The 19,373-nt window shown below is 45.7% G+C and overlaps 1 protein-coding gene across 5 annotated transcripts in view; it reads right to left on the reverse strand.

Moving 5' to 3' along the window:
- The window catches only part of EXOSC7 (exosome component 7), a 32,459-nt gene that overhangs the window by 5,220 nt on the left and 7,866 nt on the right, over positions 1-19,373 (reverse strand). For 4 of the 5 annotated variants that reach the window (XM_012720522.1, XM_012720521.1, XM_012720520.1 and 1 more), the window contains exons 2-7: positions 17,068-17,169; positions 16,685-16,779; positions 8,567-8,732; positions 6,817-6,887; positions 4,016-4,139; positions 2,597-2,752 (exon numbers count right to left, since the gene is read on the reverse strand). In XM_012720522.1, the coding sequence (XP_012575976.1) occupies positions 2,597-2,752; positions 4,016-4,139; positions 6,817-6,887; positions 8,567-8,732; positions 16,685-16,779; positions 17,068-17,169 (714 nt within the window). Of the gene's footprint in view, positions 1-464; positions 1,991-2,596; positions 2,753-4,015; positions 4,140-6,816; positions 6,888-8,566; positions 8,733-16,684; positions 16,780-17,067; positions 17,170-19,373 lie in introns of those variants that run through there. The other variant, XM_012720523.1, reaches the window with a different exon arrangement.

Consider the following 19,373-nt stretch of genomic DNA (forward strand, 5'->3'; position numbering starts at 1 on the left):
TGGCCCCAGGTCAGAGAACAAGACACCCAGACCTACACCCCTGCCCCAGTCCCCCTAGCTGTAGTGTGTTCTCCTCAGGTCAGTAACCTGCCCAGAACACTGGATGAGATTTCAAGAGTAGTGAAAACACCCACTGAAAGATCTCAGCCTCAACGTAGGGAAGTGATCGATTCTGTGACATGCAAAAGTCAGGGTAGAGGTTCAAAATGACTTTGGAAAGATTTTTATCAATACGTTAAAAAAGGGCCCTCCCTGGTGGTGCAGCGGGTTAAAGCACAGCACTAAGAAGCTAAAGCTTCTTCAGCACGAGTTCGATACCCACCGCAGAGGTGTCCCACATGATGCGGCAGACCTCTCCTGACCCGCCTACTGCTCCCCTCAGCAGTGTACTTCCTCAATCTGCCTGTTCTGCTCCCCGCTCTGTCTCTGGTGAATCCTCTCACTGCCCCCGTACCTCTGGCCTGTACTGTATGCAAAAATAAATTTTAAAAATAAATAAATATTAAGAGAACGAAAAGATGCCAAAGTTGATCAAATAGGGGTGCCAATTAATCCTATAAGTGAAGATGGGAAGAGAGAATAGGAGGAAATGAGACAGGACACCAGGTCTTGAGAGCTCTAAGCTTGGACTTGCAGAAAAGAGGATGGGGGTAGCAATCTGCATAACACCCCAACTCTCAGCACCCCTCAGAGGTATCTGGGATTGCTGTGCTCCTTCAGGGACCAAGAGCCCCTCAGTAGGGTTTACAGACCTCCTTCCCGGCCAGGGGAAACGGACTGTCACTGGACAGTGCTCTGGCCTCCCTCCCCCTCAGGGCTGACTGGGAGAGGGGCTCTGGAGGCGCAGTCTGAGTCTGAACCCTAAAGCGGCATTTATGAGCCCTGAGACCTCAGACAAGTTACCAACCCCTCAATTTCCTCATCTGTAAAAATAAGGATAACATATAGTCCTCCTCAATTTACATGGGGTTAAGTCATTGGAAATAAAAGTCATAAATGCATTTAATACACCAAATCTACTGGAATACATAGCTTAGCGTGGCCTACCTTAAACGTGCTCACAATGCTTACATTAACCTACAGCTGGGCAAACTCATCTAATATGTCATATAATGTATTGAATACTGTACTGAAAATGAAGAATGCCCTAATTCAAAATCCAATGTATAGGTTTCTACTGAATGCATCATTCTAACCACAGTAAAGTCCAAAAATTGTTAAGTTCAACTATCATCTATCAAAAACTGCCTGTAGCATCCTCGCAGAATCATGGAGGATTAAATGACAATATTTAAAGCACAATGACAGCATATTTAAAGCACCACAAACAGAATATGATACAAGTAAGTTTTAGCTGCTGTTTACAGTTTTTGTCATTTAGATACTGGAATTCTAGAATTCTCCTGGGGGTGGGGCAAAGTTCTTCCTAAAACACTTGTCTTGGGTAGAACTTCTAAAGACTATACGCTTTCACTTAAAAAAATGAGCCAGTTAACCAACCCACTGGGAAGAACATGGTGCCATGTCCAGCTGGGGACACCTCAATTCGATTATGTCATGGAGCACACAGAGCAGAGCTCATATTTACTGAGAGCTTAGGATTTAGCAGATGCTCTGACAAATGCTTTACCTCTATACCCCAACTTACCCCTCATAATCACTCAGCAGCAAGGACACCATTAACATCACCCCAATTTTTCATATGAGGGAGGGACTGTAGCCCAGAGCCAAGACAAGCAGTCCAGGCAATATGATGTTGTCAGCGCCCACATTCAGGTCCCTGACACTATATATACATCACCCGTTGTCACTTTCAAATAGATGGTAAAAAGAAAAAAGACATCAAGTGCTTAGAATCTTCAGTGAAAACCACTGTTTTTAAGAATGGAGAGTGGAGATGACAATCTTGTGTGCTGTCAATGACCTCTGAGAATGGGTTGTGATGTAAAACACTGGTGATTCAGTCAGTGTCAAGAGTCCTCAGAGAATCCTGGAAAGTGAAGGCAGACACAAAAGCAGGAAAGTCTGAGAAGACACGATGAGCAGAACATGACTGACGCCTGGGAGTGGCTTCGTGGCCGGAGTGAGACAGACGCATCAACCTATCAGCACAGCTGAAAAACTTCCCAATAGTGCTGCCAGATAGGGGCTGAGGAGACCCATGAGGGGCAGGCCACTCTGAGGCCACCGGAAGATGTCCCACCATTCCTATCAGTGTCCATTTAAACACTCTGGACCCATGAAGAATGGGGGAGACAAGCATTCTTCAATCTCCTGGCTCCACTTTACTCACTTCCTTAAAGGGATAGAAAGCAGTCAGCCAGGAATTCAATTCCTCATCAAATCACAAAAGCTTGGGATTTTTGAGTTACAAGTGACTTTTTAGAGTATCAAAGTCCAAAGTCAAATAGAAGTGCAGACACTGGCGATCAGAGAGGGGAGGCTCAGCAACTCTTAACGGCAGGTTCCTCACATCCCTGCTCATGGCCCCCACTGCCACCCCCTTGGCTCACAGGCATCACCAGCTGTTCACCAGGCTCCAAATTTGGGGTCAAGGGTGTAAATGGGAGAATTCCCACCTCCCTCAGAGCCTCACCTCCATCATCTCGAAGATACTCTCTGGATCCAGGCTGCCTTTCCCCACTTTCCTCATGCATGTCATGACCCCTTTGCTGGTCACAGATACCAGCAAGCTGGCCAAGGAGCAGGCCTCTTCCTGGAGAGTAGCATCCACCACGTGCCGACAGCCAATCTGTGAAGCCAAGGAGCAAAGCACACATGTGGGTCACAGATTCCACTCTCGCAGACTTCATGGAGGGAGTATCTACACCAGTGAAGAACCACTACTGCCCATGCAGATCATATTTTAGATTCTGCTTATTTTAGATTTGAAGCGATGGCCAATAATTCTACCAGAGGCCACTGTATGAACAGAAGCATGGGATGAATGCTGTTGGGAGGTGAGGGGGTGCTAGAACTAAACTCAGAGACCATCTAAGTCAGAGGCCACAAAGGGCTTTTACTAGAGTGGCACAGGGGAAAATCCACAGGTGAGATCACCTGGATGTTTCACTGACAACAAAGATGAGTCAAAAGGGACATGCTGAAGACCATGCTTAAGAATGAGTCAAGTGCAGCTAGCTTTAAGCAGTCCCAATGTCCTTCTGTCTGAATAGGCACCATTCAGACAGGACCTTTTAGAGAGCTTAAATCGAGCCTGTTCAGTCTTATTTTGAGATAATGAACCCTGAATGATTGCCCAGTGGCAATCCCAGTTGACACAGGCCTCTCTGCACAATGGAGGCAGCACCAGTTGTCAGTGAGCTCAGCCAGATGTTAGGCTCTACAGACCTCTGTGGGAATGTAAAAGTCACACCTGACACATCAGACATCCAGGACCTGCTCCAACCTTCTCATGTCATGGATGAGGCCACTGGGGCCCACAGAAGCAGTAGGGTGGGCCTTTTAAACCATCCCATTATTATTCAGTCAGGGCAGACCCAAAGAGTAGAGAGAATTAAAGGAAAGATATACGGGGTTTCGGTGAAATGTCTAGTACATAGGAGATTAATCAAATCTGATTAGTTTTACTAGGTACTCACTTGTGCTCCAATTAACAAAAGAGCTGTTCAAACTATATACCAGAGACATTTTACGGGGGTGGAGTGGGGAATGGGATCAAAAACCTTGGCGAGAGGGAAATGCACTGGACTATGGTGATGGCACACAGGTGATTTGGTGATGGGAAACCCATGGGAATGACAACTGAGATGGGAAAAGACACAAAACGATGTAAAAATAAACTATTCTATTATTTAAAAATAAAAAAGAGCTCTTCATTGTAGTAGTTTCCAATATAACCAAACGATTAGAGTTAAAGCAACTTTTATATGGTTTGTGAAACTACACCGTTTCAATCTACTAATTAAGCTTAGCAGGTTGGGGTTGAAGATAACTTACAGAGAAGAAAAAACCATCAGACGTCCAACCCTTCAGACAAAAGCCAAGTGCATACCTTACACAGAGTGACGATGCAGGGGACATGCTCCACACTCAGCCGGATGCAGTCATAAGGGTCATCAGACAGCTCGATGTCCTTTGACCCCTCCTCATCCTCCAGAACACGAACTCTTGGTATCCTGGACACAGAAGCACAGTGAAAATTCCCACTTACTGAGAGGAAGAAAGATAACTAATTTTTCTTGAAACTGAGGAGGCAGAATTCCTCACAAGAATTCCTCATAAATATATCTCAGAAGATATATTTATGTTAAGACTGTTCAGATTGAACTTTATCATCCTTATCCCTGTCATCCCTGTCACTCCTGTCAAAAGCATAGTTGACACTGTAGTACAATAAGGGAAAGAGCCTTTTTAAAACTAATGGTCAGGGCCTTCCCTGGTGGTCAACAAGTTAAAGCACAGCACTATGAAGCTATCCGCAGCCACTGCAGCACGAGTTCGATCCCCGGCCAGGGAGGTGACCCACATGGCACAGCAGACCTCTCCTGTTTCTCCTGCTGCTCCCCTCAGCAGTGTACTTCTTCAATCTGCCTGTTCTGTTCCCCATTCTTCCTCTGGTGAATTCTCTCACTTCCCCTGCACCTCTGTGTGCATAAAGAAATAACTCTTTTTTAAAAAAAAGATGGTCAATCAGATATCCACATGGGAAAAAAAAGTCCCTCAGTCCCTATCTCAAACTACATACAAAATCCATAACAAGTGGACTAAAGGTGTTAGGTGACAGATAAAACAATAAACCTTTTAGAAGAAAAACTAAACATTTTTATAAACTTGGAACAGTCAAAGATTTCTTGAACAGGACACAAAAAATTCTTGCCACAAAGGGAAATATGACAATTATATTGAGATTAGAACTTCTGGTTGTCAAAAAACATCACTCAGAAATTAAGAAGATAATTCATGGTGGAGAAATATTTGCAAATGTGTGTCTGTATGTAAAATGACGTTACCTAAAAAATTCCTATCAAACATCAGAGAGAAGATAGGAGAACCCAACAGAAAAAATGGACAACAGACCAAGTGGGACTTCATCAAGCAAGCTAACAAACATACAAAATGGTGCTCTGCTTAAAAGTTCATCAGGAAAATGCAAATTAGAACTACTAATGTGTTACTGAGACACACTCAGCAAAACAGCTAACATTTGGTAGAGACGGTAAAAAACAACACGCCTATCCACACATCTGCCCAACCCTGAGGCACAGTATGGTTCAGCAGAAGGGCAAGAGACGATGCTGCGGACACCAGCCTCTGGCCTTCTCAAGGACCTTACCTGCTCCCACACACTAGGGGACAACGGATCGCAGAGACCCCACCCCTCGCTGCCAGAGGGCTGTGCCTGTTCTGGGGATGAGTCTGCCTCTGCCCACGACAGGTGGCTCCCCAACCTGAGCAGCTGGGCTTTACCTTCCTGGGGTACAGCTTGCCCAACACCTCCCCACAGCCAAACTGCCTCACTGGGTTCTACTCTTTCTGCCCTTGTGCCCAGGAAACCAGCTGGCACAAAGGGAATCACTTCGGAGGCTCAAAGTACAACAGATGGCAATCTCCTTTCCTCTGCAAAGAGCCCGAGCACAGGCTGTCGCTGCTGGCGGCATCTGGTCCTCGAGGCTCCACAGCGGCCCTGAGCGCCGGGCCGGGCCCACCTCTCCACGCCCTCAGCCAGGAGTCCAGTGGCACAGCCAGTTTTCCTTCTCAGCAAACATTCCATCCTGCAGTTTCTAGCCTACATTTCTTTGACTTTATTTTTGCTTGTCTTGTTTTAAATGACATCAACAGCCTAAATTTACCACAGAAACATTCTAAAATGCAGGAAAATGTTAAACTGCCCATAACATGAGCACTGAAAACTAATCACAATGGCTATGTGGAACATGTGTATTTTTTCCCCAGACATAATATATGAATTACCGTAAGTAAAATACAAAAACACAGCTGCCAAGACTGTATTTCATGACTGCTTTTCCGCACAACAAGCCCACAAGCATGCCGATTTCAGTCCCCTGTGTGCAGACTTTGTGCTGTTTCCAACTCCTCACCACTACAAGCTATGGTGACATCCAAGATACTATCTTTGCTCACTTATTCAGTTAATTGCTTAGAAGGGGCTGATCCTCAGTTTCTAATACCCCCAGGGTCCCCCACCATTACCATGATGTAAGCTCTCCATGAACACCCCCACCTACATATTCATTTTCAAATGCTGCAAACTTTCCTTGTTAGGGAGGCTGTGGGGGTTTGGGGGAGGTTACATAATCAAGAGGAACTGTCACCTTCAGAAAAGTCTAGTACATGTCCCCTGACACAGCCTATCTGCAAACCACAGTGGTACAACCACCTCCTGCTCTTACCTCAAACCAAAGAACAGACTGCTACGCTGCCTTCAGAACATACCGGCATCCAGTCAAGGAATGTGAGCACCAATGAGGCGCTGTGATGCTGGGGGACAGCAGGGCCCAAAGCCCGCCCCCATGGAGCTTCACCCAGTAACAGTATGTGGACAGTTGACTTGTAATTGGTGCCTAGACTTTGTATTTATGTTTTTGTTTTTTTCTACAAGATATATTTTTACTTATGAAAATTACTATTATAAATAGAGACAGAATATGTGTATGTATTTAGTTTTTACTTATGAAATCTGTCTTTCTGGAGTTTAACATTAAATGAAACATTTTCAATGTTAACATCCCTTGGTCACTTCATCTATAACCTTCAGTAGAAATTTCCACCATGTTCCATTATAAGTGTCTGGCTGGGTTCTCCACAGGCCCATGGGGCTTTCAGAAGACTGACCTTGTATTGAAGAGAGCAGCCTTTACAGCAATGGAGATGGCATCAAACAAATTTCCGCCACATTCCAGCAGCTAGGGACAAAAAATAAAAGGGATGAGAAAAAGTAAGCACAATTATTCTAATTACAGGACTCTGGTTCCTAAGAAATGCTGACCAAGTGTCTATAAAGATGAGGTGTGTGGCTGCTGTCCTGGCTCTCTGATACCACGTGTCCACCCCAATGGCAAGTGCTGCCTTGCCACGGCTGTGCCTACACAGAACACATGTGCAAGGTCACAGCTGCCCTGGCGTGGCACCACCTCTGAGGCTTCAGCTTGCAGATGTCCTGCACTCAAGGAGGAACTGATGACCTTATTTTGCCACAGACAACTCCCCAGGGCACTGCAATTGTCACTCTCACCTTGGCTGACCTATGCCCAGCCTCCAAACAAGTGAAAAAAGGTGACCACCAATGCTGTGGCTACTACAGGTTCAGGCTTATTAATGTGTGCAATTTCCACTGTACACCTGATGCTCAAACTCAGGGTTTGCATTAGGTGTGAGAAACATTAAGGTCTCTCCTATAAGTTTTTGCCCACGAACAGAAGTGCTCACTGCACTTACAAGGCTCATCCAGCAGGGACGGTCAGAACACATTACTAAGTGGAGGCAACACCTCCTTCTGTCCTCACTTCGGAAGTGTTGGCCTGAGCTTAGAGAAGCCAACGGGGCTGCTCCAAAAAGAGGAGAGGAAGTCACCTTGGAGGGAGAAAACCTCGCTATTCTTACAGCCTCTCTCCTCTTCATCTAAACTGAACTGAGGGCTAGAAGCTGTCCATTTTGTTCGTTCCCTGAAATCTCTGCAGCCAGGAGATGGGCTATCATGAAGGAGGAGCCCAGTGACTATTTACAAAAGATAGGCAGGCCTTAGCCTCGGCCTTCAACTAATGTGCATTCATTGTAAATCTTCAGATTTAGTTTAGAACATATGTTTGATAGTATGCCAGAGCTATGTCAGAACCTTTAAAAATGACCATTGTCCTAAAAAGCAGGAAAATTAAGTAAGAAAGAGTCTTGGCTGAAGTACAGCACACACATTGTCCCCCCCCTAGTCTTACCTAATCACTGCTTATTAAAAGATGCCCCCTACCCCAAACCTGCATTACCACTGCCTTTGGGCCACGGCTCATCCACCTGCACCTGACCAGCTCCTCTCCACTCTGGCTCGGACAGCCTGCTACAAAACAAACGGCTCTGGCCAGACTCCAAGTCAGACTGCCTGGACTGACTCTTGTCTTCACAGTTAGCTGCATGACCTGAGTAACTCAGGTGAGGTGGAGGATAAAATCACAGCTACTGCACAGAGATGTTATGAAGGCTGAACAAGTTAGTATTTGTAAAGCTCTCAGAAGAGTCTAGCACAGAGTAAGTGTTAGCTAAGTGTTTGGACATGAACAATGATCTCCATTTCCCACTGTTGTCCTCAAAGACTTCCTGAGGAAGGTGTGCGACAAAGTCTCCACTTTGCCAGTGAGGCACCCTGTCTGCAGCTTATTAAAAATGTACTGGCTATTACTATAAAAACTATGTAAGTGCTAATATACATTATTTGCATTTAACTTAAAAAATTATCATAGGGGACCATCTTTTTGCAACTACTCTCGTGCTGGAAGCTGACAGCGTTCACCTGATGAGCGCAAAAACAGTAGGGGAAGGAGGCGAACTGGGTCCAACACAAGCAGTGTGACCAACACAGCAACATGACACTCACCAGCACGTCTACATAGAGAACCCAGCAGTGCTCACGAGGATGGATGCAGAGGGACTTCAGGTCGATGCTGCTCTTATTGCTAAATATCCGGTACAGTGTGTTAGCAATCTCTGTGCCGAGCTCATCACCTCCTCGACCTTCAAATTCAGGGGTAGCATTGGCTGAACTATATCGAACAGCAACAGAAAAGGAGAGTAAATCTTTTCAAATGCAAAGAGCAAAGGGGCATACTTAGTTCCAATTTCCCTGTGGAATGAAGAAGCAAAGGCAAACCCCACTCTTCCAGTCCACACACACACACACAGTGAGACCATGCATGCCCTGGGCTTTTCAAAGTCTGTTGGAGTTCCCACTGACTTCTAATGGCAGCCATATTTATGGAACGAGAAACAAAATATGCAGTGGTAAAGTGAACCTCAGCCAATACCACACTCTTATCTTGAGAGTATAATAAACACTCTTCTCTAGCAGGGTCAGGATGCAGGGAGGCCTAGAGAATCAGTCTGGCTTACAGTTGTTACATTATGTACATCAGGCCTAGTTTCTCAAGCTTCAGAATGCACAATGATACTTTCAAAACAAAAGTCACATGATACTTACAGTAACTTTCCCGGAATAATTTAGAAGATATGTATGTTAGTATGCCAGAGTTCCTTCAGAACCTAAGTTATCATTGTCCTAAAAAGTGGGAAAATTAAATAAGAAAGACTGCTGGCTGATTAAATATTAAGTTATTCTTTTTACTTTATTTGCTACTTTTCCAGAGAATAAAACTTCTTTTGTGGCCTCTTGATATGATTATGCCAAATTACTCCAAGAAAGACTGGATAGGCACCAGTAATTGCCACCTGAAGCACTACTCACAAGTGCTTAACAGGAATTTGAGGGTTATGCCCACAAATAAGGAAATAATCCAATAATCACTTTATTCAAATGAATAAGGCCCAGAAAGGTCACAAACCAGTTTCTTTTAAGTATCGTCTCTACAGTCACTGCCCACTCTTTCTGTCCCTGCCCATCTGTCCATCCACTGGCCATCAGGACAGTGTGCTGCCGCACGCTCAACTGGGAAACAGAGAAGACACAGACAGATGCCAACCCAAGTCAGCAATACCAATGAAGGGTCATGATGTGGAGCACAGACCAGGTGTGGAGGAGGGAGAGGCAGCTTCAATCAGTGTTTGTTAAGGAGACCACAAACCTGAAGATAGTTTGGTCAGGCAGGAATTAGTCAGGCAGCTTTACAAGCAGGCTATTCCAGGCAAAGCAAACCCTGCTTGAAAGCCCAAGGCTGAGCCCTCCCTGGTGGCGCAGCGGGTTAAAGCACTGCACTAAGAAGCTTAAGCCACTTCCGCATGAGTTCGAACCCCACCTGCTCCGGAGGTGACCACATGGCGTGGCAGACCTCTCCTGACCCGCCCGCTGCTCCCCTCAGCAGTGTACTTCGTGGATCTGCCTTTTCTGCTCCCCACTCTGTCTCTGGTGAGTCCTCTCACCACCCCTGGCCTGTATCCCAATTCTGTGTGCATAATAAATAAATCTTAAAAAAAAAAAAAAGGAATAAATCCTAAAACAATCAGATTTTGTGGTCATTTAGTAACTTTGTGTCTCCAATTATAGTCTCCCCTTACCACTATGAGCCAGCAGAACTGCAATTTTAAATTCCCGAGAGAAACTTCATTATTGCTATAGCAATCTCAATGTTCCCTTATTGCCTCTGCTGAACTCAGGCACTGAGCCATGAAAAGCAGCTCATTTATGGTGAAATAATCAAGTCACCAGAGACCAAGTTTATTCTGCACAGACAGCAAAACACAACCTATTTCTAAATTAAATGCTAAACTATCAATATTATATCCCAAGACATTCCTATCTAGATGTAGACAAATCCAGTCGGAGATGCCTATGCTTTAGATGTCTACCTTTCCCTGATTACTGTGGGTACATTCCCCTGGATGTGACTAAATACTGGGGACTTTAACTAACTCTTCTACAGACCTGGGAGATGGCTTGTAGAACTTTCCTGGTCCAAAGGGCTAAATTAAACTAGTTAAAAAAAAAAATCATGCTTTATTGGTTCTTTTTGCTACTGAGCTAATTAAATTTTTTTTTAATTTTAAATCTTGTTGATTTACCTGAGCTAATTTAAAATGGAAATTTTACCCAATTTGTTTGTTTTTATTCACATTTTTCTTTTTTTAATTTTTTAAAAAGATTTATTTATTTATGCATACAAGAACTGGGGTACAAGCCAGAGAGGTATGGTGATGAGAGAATTCACCAGAGCCAGAGTGGGGAGCAGAACACACAGATTGAGTGAAATACACAGTGAAGGAGAGCCGCAGGTGAGACAGGAGAGTTCTGCTGTGCCATGTGGGTCACCTCCCTGGCCGGGATCGAACTCGTGCTGCCGTGGCTGTGGATAGCTTCCTAGTGCTGCGTTTTAATGCCTTATGCCACCAGGGAAAACTACTTTATTTTTAGAGGAAGGTTTAGAAAATTTTGAGTCCATGGAAAGCTGCTATGTGTAGATGGTGCTCTGGCCATGGAGTGACTCAGGAGAGCAGGCCAGGAGAAAGGAAACTGGTTAGGATGCAGGATGGCGTGTAGGGTTTGGGGTAACATAAGCAAAACTGGACACCTTGTATTCTGCCAAAGGAGGAAGAAAAGGGCTAGTATAGTGAAATGATGGTCCCACCTCATCATCAGGGGCACTCACAGCACAATGACATCTTCTGACAGAGCAAGACAGAAATGTAGACCTGAAAACCATCTCTAGAGAACAAAAATGCCAAATGCCTACAGAGGCCAGACAGGTACACGGCTATAAAAAAAATGGTCACACAGAATTAACAGGAAAACTCCAACCTTACCTAAAGGTATTTTTTTTTTTTAAAGATTTATTTATTTAAACACACAGTACTGGGCACAGGCCAGAGGTGCAGGGGGTGGCGAAAGGATTTGCCAGAGACAGAGTGGGGAGCAGAACAGGCAGATCGACGAAGTATACTACTTAGGGGAGCATTGGGCGGGTCAGGAGAGGTCTGCCACGCCATGTGGGTCACCTCCAGGGCAGATGGGGGTCGAACTCATGCTGAACTGGCTTTAGCCTCTTAGTGCTGTGCTTTCACCTGCTGCACCACCAGGGAGGGCCCACCTAAAGGTATTTTTAACTCACCTTTAAAGCAAACAGAAAGTCTGTGAGTTACCTAAACTCTCAGTTGGGATCTCACCAGCACAATGGTACTGTGAGACTTCAGATGATCTGACTCTCTCATTACATGAAGGAACTTTAACAACAATTTTGAATGTTGACAGCATTTTCTGACTATTGTAGACCCCACTTTTAGCACTGTAGCTGCACTACCTCAATTATTTCTCACCACAACCCCATCTTAAGAGATAAGAAGAAAGTCACAGAAATATTGTTCTATCTGTCCAAGGTCAGGCAGCTAGTGATAGGGAGCTAAATTCAGCCCAGACAGCCAGGCCCTTACCCGCCAGGCTTCTCTGACACTCCCTCTGAATGCACCGTCGGGCACACTTGGCCTGGTGCCTAACCACAGTCAGACTGGCTTTCCTGGGCGCTGTCTTATGCTGCAAAGTAATGAATGGGTGGTCTGGTCTTGGGAACTATTACTAGACCATGAAAGTTGGGAGTCAAAGAATGCACGCCCAGGGAGTCCTAAATAAAGAGCTTTGCCAATAAGTACAAAGTTTAAAAAGAGAGAGGACACAGGTGGTAATCCTGGCCTCTGCTCACACGCATCACAGCGTATTCTTTCAGCAGGGAGTATATCCGCCCTCTGTCACAAGACCAAGGGCTTTCCATGTTTACAGCCACCAAGATCAATTCAGATCTTTAATAAAACATGACCCAGTCCCTCTTCCAGAGCTCTTGGGAAAGTGCTCACGGAACTAGATTAATAAAAATCCTGGGAACGCTGCCCCTCCCAGTTCCCCACCCTCCTGACTCACCACCTCTACTCCACTCCTCCAGCTTGGCACAGCTCTGGCTTAATTAGGGTAGGTTGAGTCAAGGCCATGACTACCTAGAATGGGACTTCTGACACTGAACTCCTTGTTTCCCTTGCAATCAGCTGAGCCTGAAAACCTGTGGTATCTTATAGACCTGTGAGTCCAGGCCCAACACAGAAAAAATACTTTAGTGAGTACCTGGGGCAACAGTTACTCCAGACCTTGTACTTCCGTCAATCATTTAGTGCCCCAAGGCAGGTCCTCATTCCTATGAGTACAATTGTGCTCATTTCGAAGTGAGTATGAGATTAGAAGCACACTTCAAGCATTTCATTGCAAGTCCTTGTTTGAAGTTTCTGGGGAATTATCTCATCAGTCTGGACTTTGAGAACACAGCTAGTCTCACACAACTCCAGCAGGTATCCCTCTGTTTCCACCCCCAGCCCTTCAGCACTCCCTTCAACAGTACTAATAGGCAAGCAAAGAAATGACCAAGTAGCTCCACCCATAACTCAGGGCTCAAAATTACTGAAAATAAGTGAACACACAGAAAAGGAGTCAAGATCCCAGAGGGAAGTAATAAGCGAGGTACAGACAGAAACATCTCTGAATTAAACAGTCTCAACTCCCCCAGTTAAAAAAGGAAGCCTCTCTGAGAAGCTAACCCACCGTCCTAAACCCATCAGGATGTGATCAGGGAGCAGCTTGAAGGACTGCCACCCAATGGCAGCCCAGAGTAAAACACTAGTTTGGTAAATTCTTACCTACCTTTGGGTTGCCGATGCAAATCATCTTTTCCCAAATTTTCAAGGTTCTTATTTAAAATTACCTATTCTCAGGTTACAAGTAACAAAACAGGGCTCTCCCTAGTGGTGCAACGGGTTAAAGCACCACATTATGAAGCTCTCCGAAGCCACTGCAGCACCAATTCGCTCCCCCACCAGGGAGCTGACCCACATGGCCTGACAAAACTCTCCGGACCCACCCGCTGCTCCCCTCAGCAGTGTATTTCAGTATACCTGCCTGTTCTGCTCCCCACTCTGTCTCTGGTGAATTTTCTCACCTACCACACCTCTGGCCTGTACCCCAATTCTGTAAGCATAAATAAATAAATCAAAAAAAAAAAAGTAACAAAGCAAAGTGATTCTCCCAATTTAGTTTGCTCCCAATTTAGTGACAGGCTGCCAGACATCTCTGGAGCAGAGTTCAAGAACCCTAGTATTTACTATTCCATGAGTATGAGGGTGAGGGTCATTATAGCTGTCCTTTCCAAAGGACATCATTCCCAAGATACACTGAAAATTTTGGGATGGGAGCCAATGCCCATGTGTTATCATTTCATGTTGCCAAAACCAAAACAAAATAAGCTAGTAGAAAAGCAACTAGTGCTCCGAGCTCCCTGACTGCTGGCACACAGGTGTGTAAAAGCCATTCTCATCACTAGATCGGGGAAAAGGTGCATGTTTGCCAATGATGAAGGGATGCTCCCAGGAAAACCCAAATGAGGTTCTGATTAAGCTGACAGGCAGCAATCTTGGTAATCCCTTCCCTGTAGGAAATGGGGTTTATGACTCTTTAGGGCAGCCAGACTCCACCTGCTCAAAGGCTCCTCCCCGCCGGAGCTGAGACAAGGGAAGGCCAAGAGCAGCAGGCTAGTCTGGAGTCGTGTCCAAACACACAGCTGCAACAAGCAGGCCCTCTACCATGCATCTGAGGGCAACACCCTCTCTTTGGTGTGGTTGGATGATTGCCTTGGATCTTCCTAACATGAATGAGGTAGAAAATAATGAAGAAGAAGAAAAAGAAAGCAAATTATAGTTCTTCACACATGGTATCTGTTCATCTGTAATGCTTACTGCACTGAACTAGGGAGATCAAGGCCAAGAGAGACATTTTTCTCCCACCAAAAGCAAACACAGGGAGAAGCTGGAGGTATGAACAAGGGCAGGCATCCACAGTAACTTAAATGATGAGCCAGTTCCAGTGACAAGCTCAGGCTGGCGAGAGCAGCTGGGCAGAACAGGAGACTGCCTGAGAGGCTGGGGCCAGCCGAAGGGACAAATTGGGAGGAAGCTGTTCAGAAAGACAAACATCGCTATGTTTGTCTAGGGACCTCTAAAGACAACATCTTCCTGAAGCTGAACTCTGCAGACTACACGAACAGAGAGCAGAGCCTCGGAGTAATACAGGCCCCAAGCTAGCATTACTAGCCATGTGGTGCTGGAAGGCCACTTAGTGTCTCTGCACCCCTCTCTCCTGTCGCGCACACGAGTGCTGACAAGTGCTGTGTGTGGAAGCGTGAAGGGGAAGACCATGGCTTGCTATCCAAGCTTGGGGTGGCCATCTGTACAGAGCAGGGCTGACAGACCCAAGGCAGCTGCTATCTGCAGCAGGGACTGCTCGCAGCAGGGGCCCTCAGCTGGCATCTGAGAAAGTGGCTCTCAGCATGTCCTGTGATCCACTGTGCCAGGACTGTTGCTGCAAATCATATGCTTTATGATGAATACTTTCTTACTTTCTAGGAGTCTGGAATCTTAGTATATAGTTAGCAGAGAGTGCCTATGTGACCAGACTATAAAAATGTTGAGTGCTCGGCCCTCCCTGGTGGCGCAGCGGGTTAAAGCACTGCACTGAGAAGCTAAAGCCACTTCCGCATGAGTTCGATTCCCGCCTGCCCCGGAGGAGACCACATGGCGTGGCAGACCTCTCCTGACCCGCCCGCTGCTCCCCTCAGCAGTGTACTTTGTTGATCTGCCTGTTCTGTTCTCCACTCTGTCTCTGGTGAAGCCTCTTGCCGCCCCTGAGCCTCTGGCCTGTACCCCAGTTCTGTATGCACAAATAAATAAATCTTAAAAAAAAAAAAAAAAATGTTGAGTGCTGAGTTTCTAGTGGGTTTTCTTCGGCAGTAACAATCAACACTTCACTGCATTTTCACTGCTATTAGTAAAGCTTAGCCATGAGTACATGTTAAGTCCTGTGAGTCCTTCCAGCAAATCTCCAAATACAGAGGTGGTCTTGGGGATGTCTGATCTATATCAGTATTATAAACCTGCACCTAGCATGGGCTAATAGTGATCCTTACACACCTGTAAAAGGCTGCGACATATAACTGAAACTAGGGCTAGGTGAAACTAGATAAGCAACCCTATAAAAAGCCCCTAGTCCGGGCCCTCCCTAGTGGTTAAAGCACAGCACTAAGAAGCTAAAGCCACTTCCGCATGAGTTCGATTCCTGCCTGCCCCGGAGGTGACCATATGGCGCGGCAGACCTCTCCTGGCCCACCCACTGCTCCCTCAGCAGTGTACTTCGTTGATTGGCCTTTCTACTCCCCACCCTGTCTTGGGTGAAGCCTCTCACCACCCCCGCACCTCTGGCCTGTACCCCAGTTCTGTATACATAAAGAAATAAATCTTTAAAAAAAAAAAAAAAGCCTTCAGCCCTAGGAGGGGGAGGTAACAAGAAGATGAATAACATTTATTAACAGCCCACTGGGTGTAGTAATTGTGCTAAGTGCTCACCCTTCATTATTTCACTTCCTCATCATCACTACAGTGTTATTATGATTCCCTCGTTCGCAGATAAAGAATGGCAGGCAATGAGACACAAGTAACTAGCCTGAGGTCACACACTGCCCAAGAAGGAAGCCAGCAGCAAGGCTGGCTGGCAGCCGAGACCGCAGAGTCCCTGCCCTCGCCAGCATCCACACTGCCTGCTCAGCTGCCTGTCAGGGTCCTTTGCTGGCTTTAGTTCTTGTGCTGCCAAGCAAGTCATGAGACATTTTCTGCAAAGTTAAAGCAGGAAGAGAAACAGGACATTTTAGGTCAAAGGCTGCTCACCTATGTCTGCTACATTTCAAAGCCTGGTACACAGGCTTTCATTTGACTGCACAACCGTGAGCTGGGCTATGGCTGGGCTGTGGCAGACACCCTCCTTTTGTAGAGAGGGGAAATGAAGCCCAGCAGGGCCAAGGGATTAGGATAAGGGCGGGACTCCAGCCAAGAATCCCACATATCCTAGGGTGTGGCACACAGGATGTGCTCAGTAAATACCTATGGCTAGTTGAATGATTATAGAATAAAGGTGAGCTCAATAAGAAACCAGTAAATCATTTTTCTTTAAAAACATCTGTATGACACTGACCAGTCGACAAAGAACTCCAAGTAGCCTTCATTTGGCTTCTCCAGTTTCGGCGTCCCCATTTCTGCTTTCACTCCCACCAAGATGTCTGTGTGGCCCTGCAGACAGGCAAGAAGGGTCCTTGCTCAGGGCAGGCAGCCAGGCACCCATCATCTCCCTTCTTTCCCAATCATACACTCCCGGGCATTCTCCCAGGCTCAGGGCTGGGGCTTGGAAAGTGGTCCTGGAGAACTGAGGGGTCCTTCAGAGCTTGACAGACTCCCTCCCTGAGTTTGGCATGGGTCTTTGCTTTTCCCAGGAACAACTTGCGTTCCAAAGCCTGGAGGAGGTGGTTCTCAGACCCTCCCATCCTCTACCTGGGCACGGGCTGTGGCCACACTACTCACCAGTTTGACCCTGGCAGACCCACTGGTGTTGGACACCACGTCGGTCTCCACTTCAACACACCGGTAGTCCTCGCAGCCACGGCCATCCACACGGAGGTCTTCCTAAATGCAGCAAGCAGACTTAGAGAACATAAACTGACCACTCCTTCCCCCGAGAATGTGCAGTACATGATCTCCCTTTCTTATAGTGAATCATCAAAATCTTGTCCTTATAGCAAATAACGGTCTTACTATTTTACATGTGAGGAAAGAGAAACTCAGAAGTTAAGCAATTCACCCAAGACCATACAGCTACAAAGTAGTTTCCATCCCAAGTCTGCCCAACTGCAAAGTCCATACTACACACCACTGGACACGACAGGCACAAAAACACAAAATTTGAAACCACAAAACTGCAATTCTAAAATTGTACCAAAAGGTTTTACGGGCCTCCCTGTGACACATGGGTTAAATCTCAGTGCTATCTAGCTATCACCAGCCACTGCCACATGAGTTCGAGCCCCGGCCTGGGAGGTGACCCACATGGCACAGCAGACCTCTCCTGTCCCACAAGCTGCTCCCCTCAACAGTGTGTTTATTCAATCTCCCTGCTCTGCTCCCCACTCTGTCTCTGGTGAATCCTCACTCCCCACACCTCTAGCCTATACCCCTGTTCTTGAATGCATAAATAAATAACTCTTTTCAAAAAAAAAGTTTGTGTTGTCGGAGCTACAAAGTAAAAGTGTCTTCCCAAGCCCTCCAGCTCCCCAAACTCAACAAGACTTACTCTGTCAACAGCTCAAAACAACTAGCTGAATGTCCTAAGCAAGCCACCTCTAGGACGTGGCTGATACACTCAGGCCTGCAGGACCACCTGTTTTTGTAAATCATCACCATGCCCATTTGTTTGGGTCAGCGATGGCCGACTGCACCAGCAGTCAGTGGCTGTGATGGAGACCATGTGACCTGCAAGCGCCAAGCCCTCACCTTCTAGCCACTCACATTAAGAAGCTTGCTAACCCCTGCTGCAAACGATGCATTTTAAGGTTTATATACTACTTGTCCCCTCTCTCCATCTATTTCCTTCTTGTATTACTCAGAGGTCTAGTTTAGGCCGTGGTTATTTATAATCCAATCCGCCATTACTTATCTTGTTGCTCCAAGTGTTCAGATTTGGGCACTGGGAGCTCCTCAGGGTTGGCTACTGCGTTCCAACATGCCTCCAATTCTTTCCAAGCACTTCTTTACTTTGTGGCAATATAAGATAAAACAGCCTCTTGTGTGTAACTTGCCTCTGCCCTGGGATCAGTCCTTTCTCCAAGGTTTCCTGGTTCTTTTTATTGGACAATGGTATCTAAAAACCATGACTGGGTACTTAGTAGGTTCATCACTACTGGGGTGTCACTGCTACTAGACCTAAGCAGACAGAATTAGAAAATATGTGTCTACCAACCCAGGCATGTGTTCACATGCACACACGGTTATTTCTGCCATCCATTCATGAATCTGTTAAAGTACATGTGTGCTCATACCATAGCTGGATTCCAATTTAACACCTTCCTCCTTGTCTTAGCTGTAAATTCTTCCTCAGTGGGTGAGAAATCTGGCTCTCCAATTTATCTCATCTAAACATATGTTTCTGTTCAATGTCTTAATATACATATACAAAAAGTACTTTCAGAATTGCTAACACATGCCTCCGTGAGAAAAACTTACAAATATCAATAGAACACCATATTTGTGCAGGGCTCCTATGTCTCTGACACAGATTCCCCAGTCAAATACTACTTTCCAGTCACCTCACCCAAGCCTACTCATTTGTACCCCTTTCAGGTTCACTGTTTATGTTGCAAGTTATCCTCCACATTCTGGCTACCTTTTTGTAACTTATTTACTTTCCGGGTATACAGTCCCCCATCTTCATTTCTAAAAAAAGTAAAGGCCATCAGAAAAGCTGCGCTCAGGAACTGGCACTTCCTCTCTCCCTATTTCCACAACCGCTGCTTTCTACCCCTCTCCCTCCCACCAAGGCACAATATGAGCAGGCTCTTTAGTTTCTGCTTCCTCTTTCTTGTCTTTTCTTTACACAAAAGAGCAGGCACATGTGTATTTTTTCTAGCCCCTTCTTTCTTATGAGAGGTGATATAACGCATATACTTTATATAATAAGCATAAAATCAATATAAGCATGAAATCAATCCAATCCACCTAGGCATACAGATCCTCTTCATTCTTTTTTTAATTTTTTAAAAGATTATTTGTGCATAAAAGAACTGGGGTACAAGCCAGAGGTGCAGGGGGTGAGAGGATTCACCAGAGAGAGAGAG

Source organism: Condylura cristata, unplaced genomic scaffold, assembly GCF_000260355.1.
Source record: "Condylura cristata isolate star-nosed mole 26May11 unplaced genomic scaffold, ConCri1.0 scaffold00004, whole genome shotgun sequence".
Lineage (NCBI taxonomy): Eukaryota > Metazoa > Chordata > Mammalia > Eulipotyphla > Talpidae > Condylura > Condylura cristata.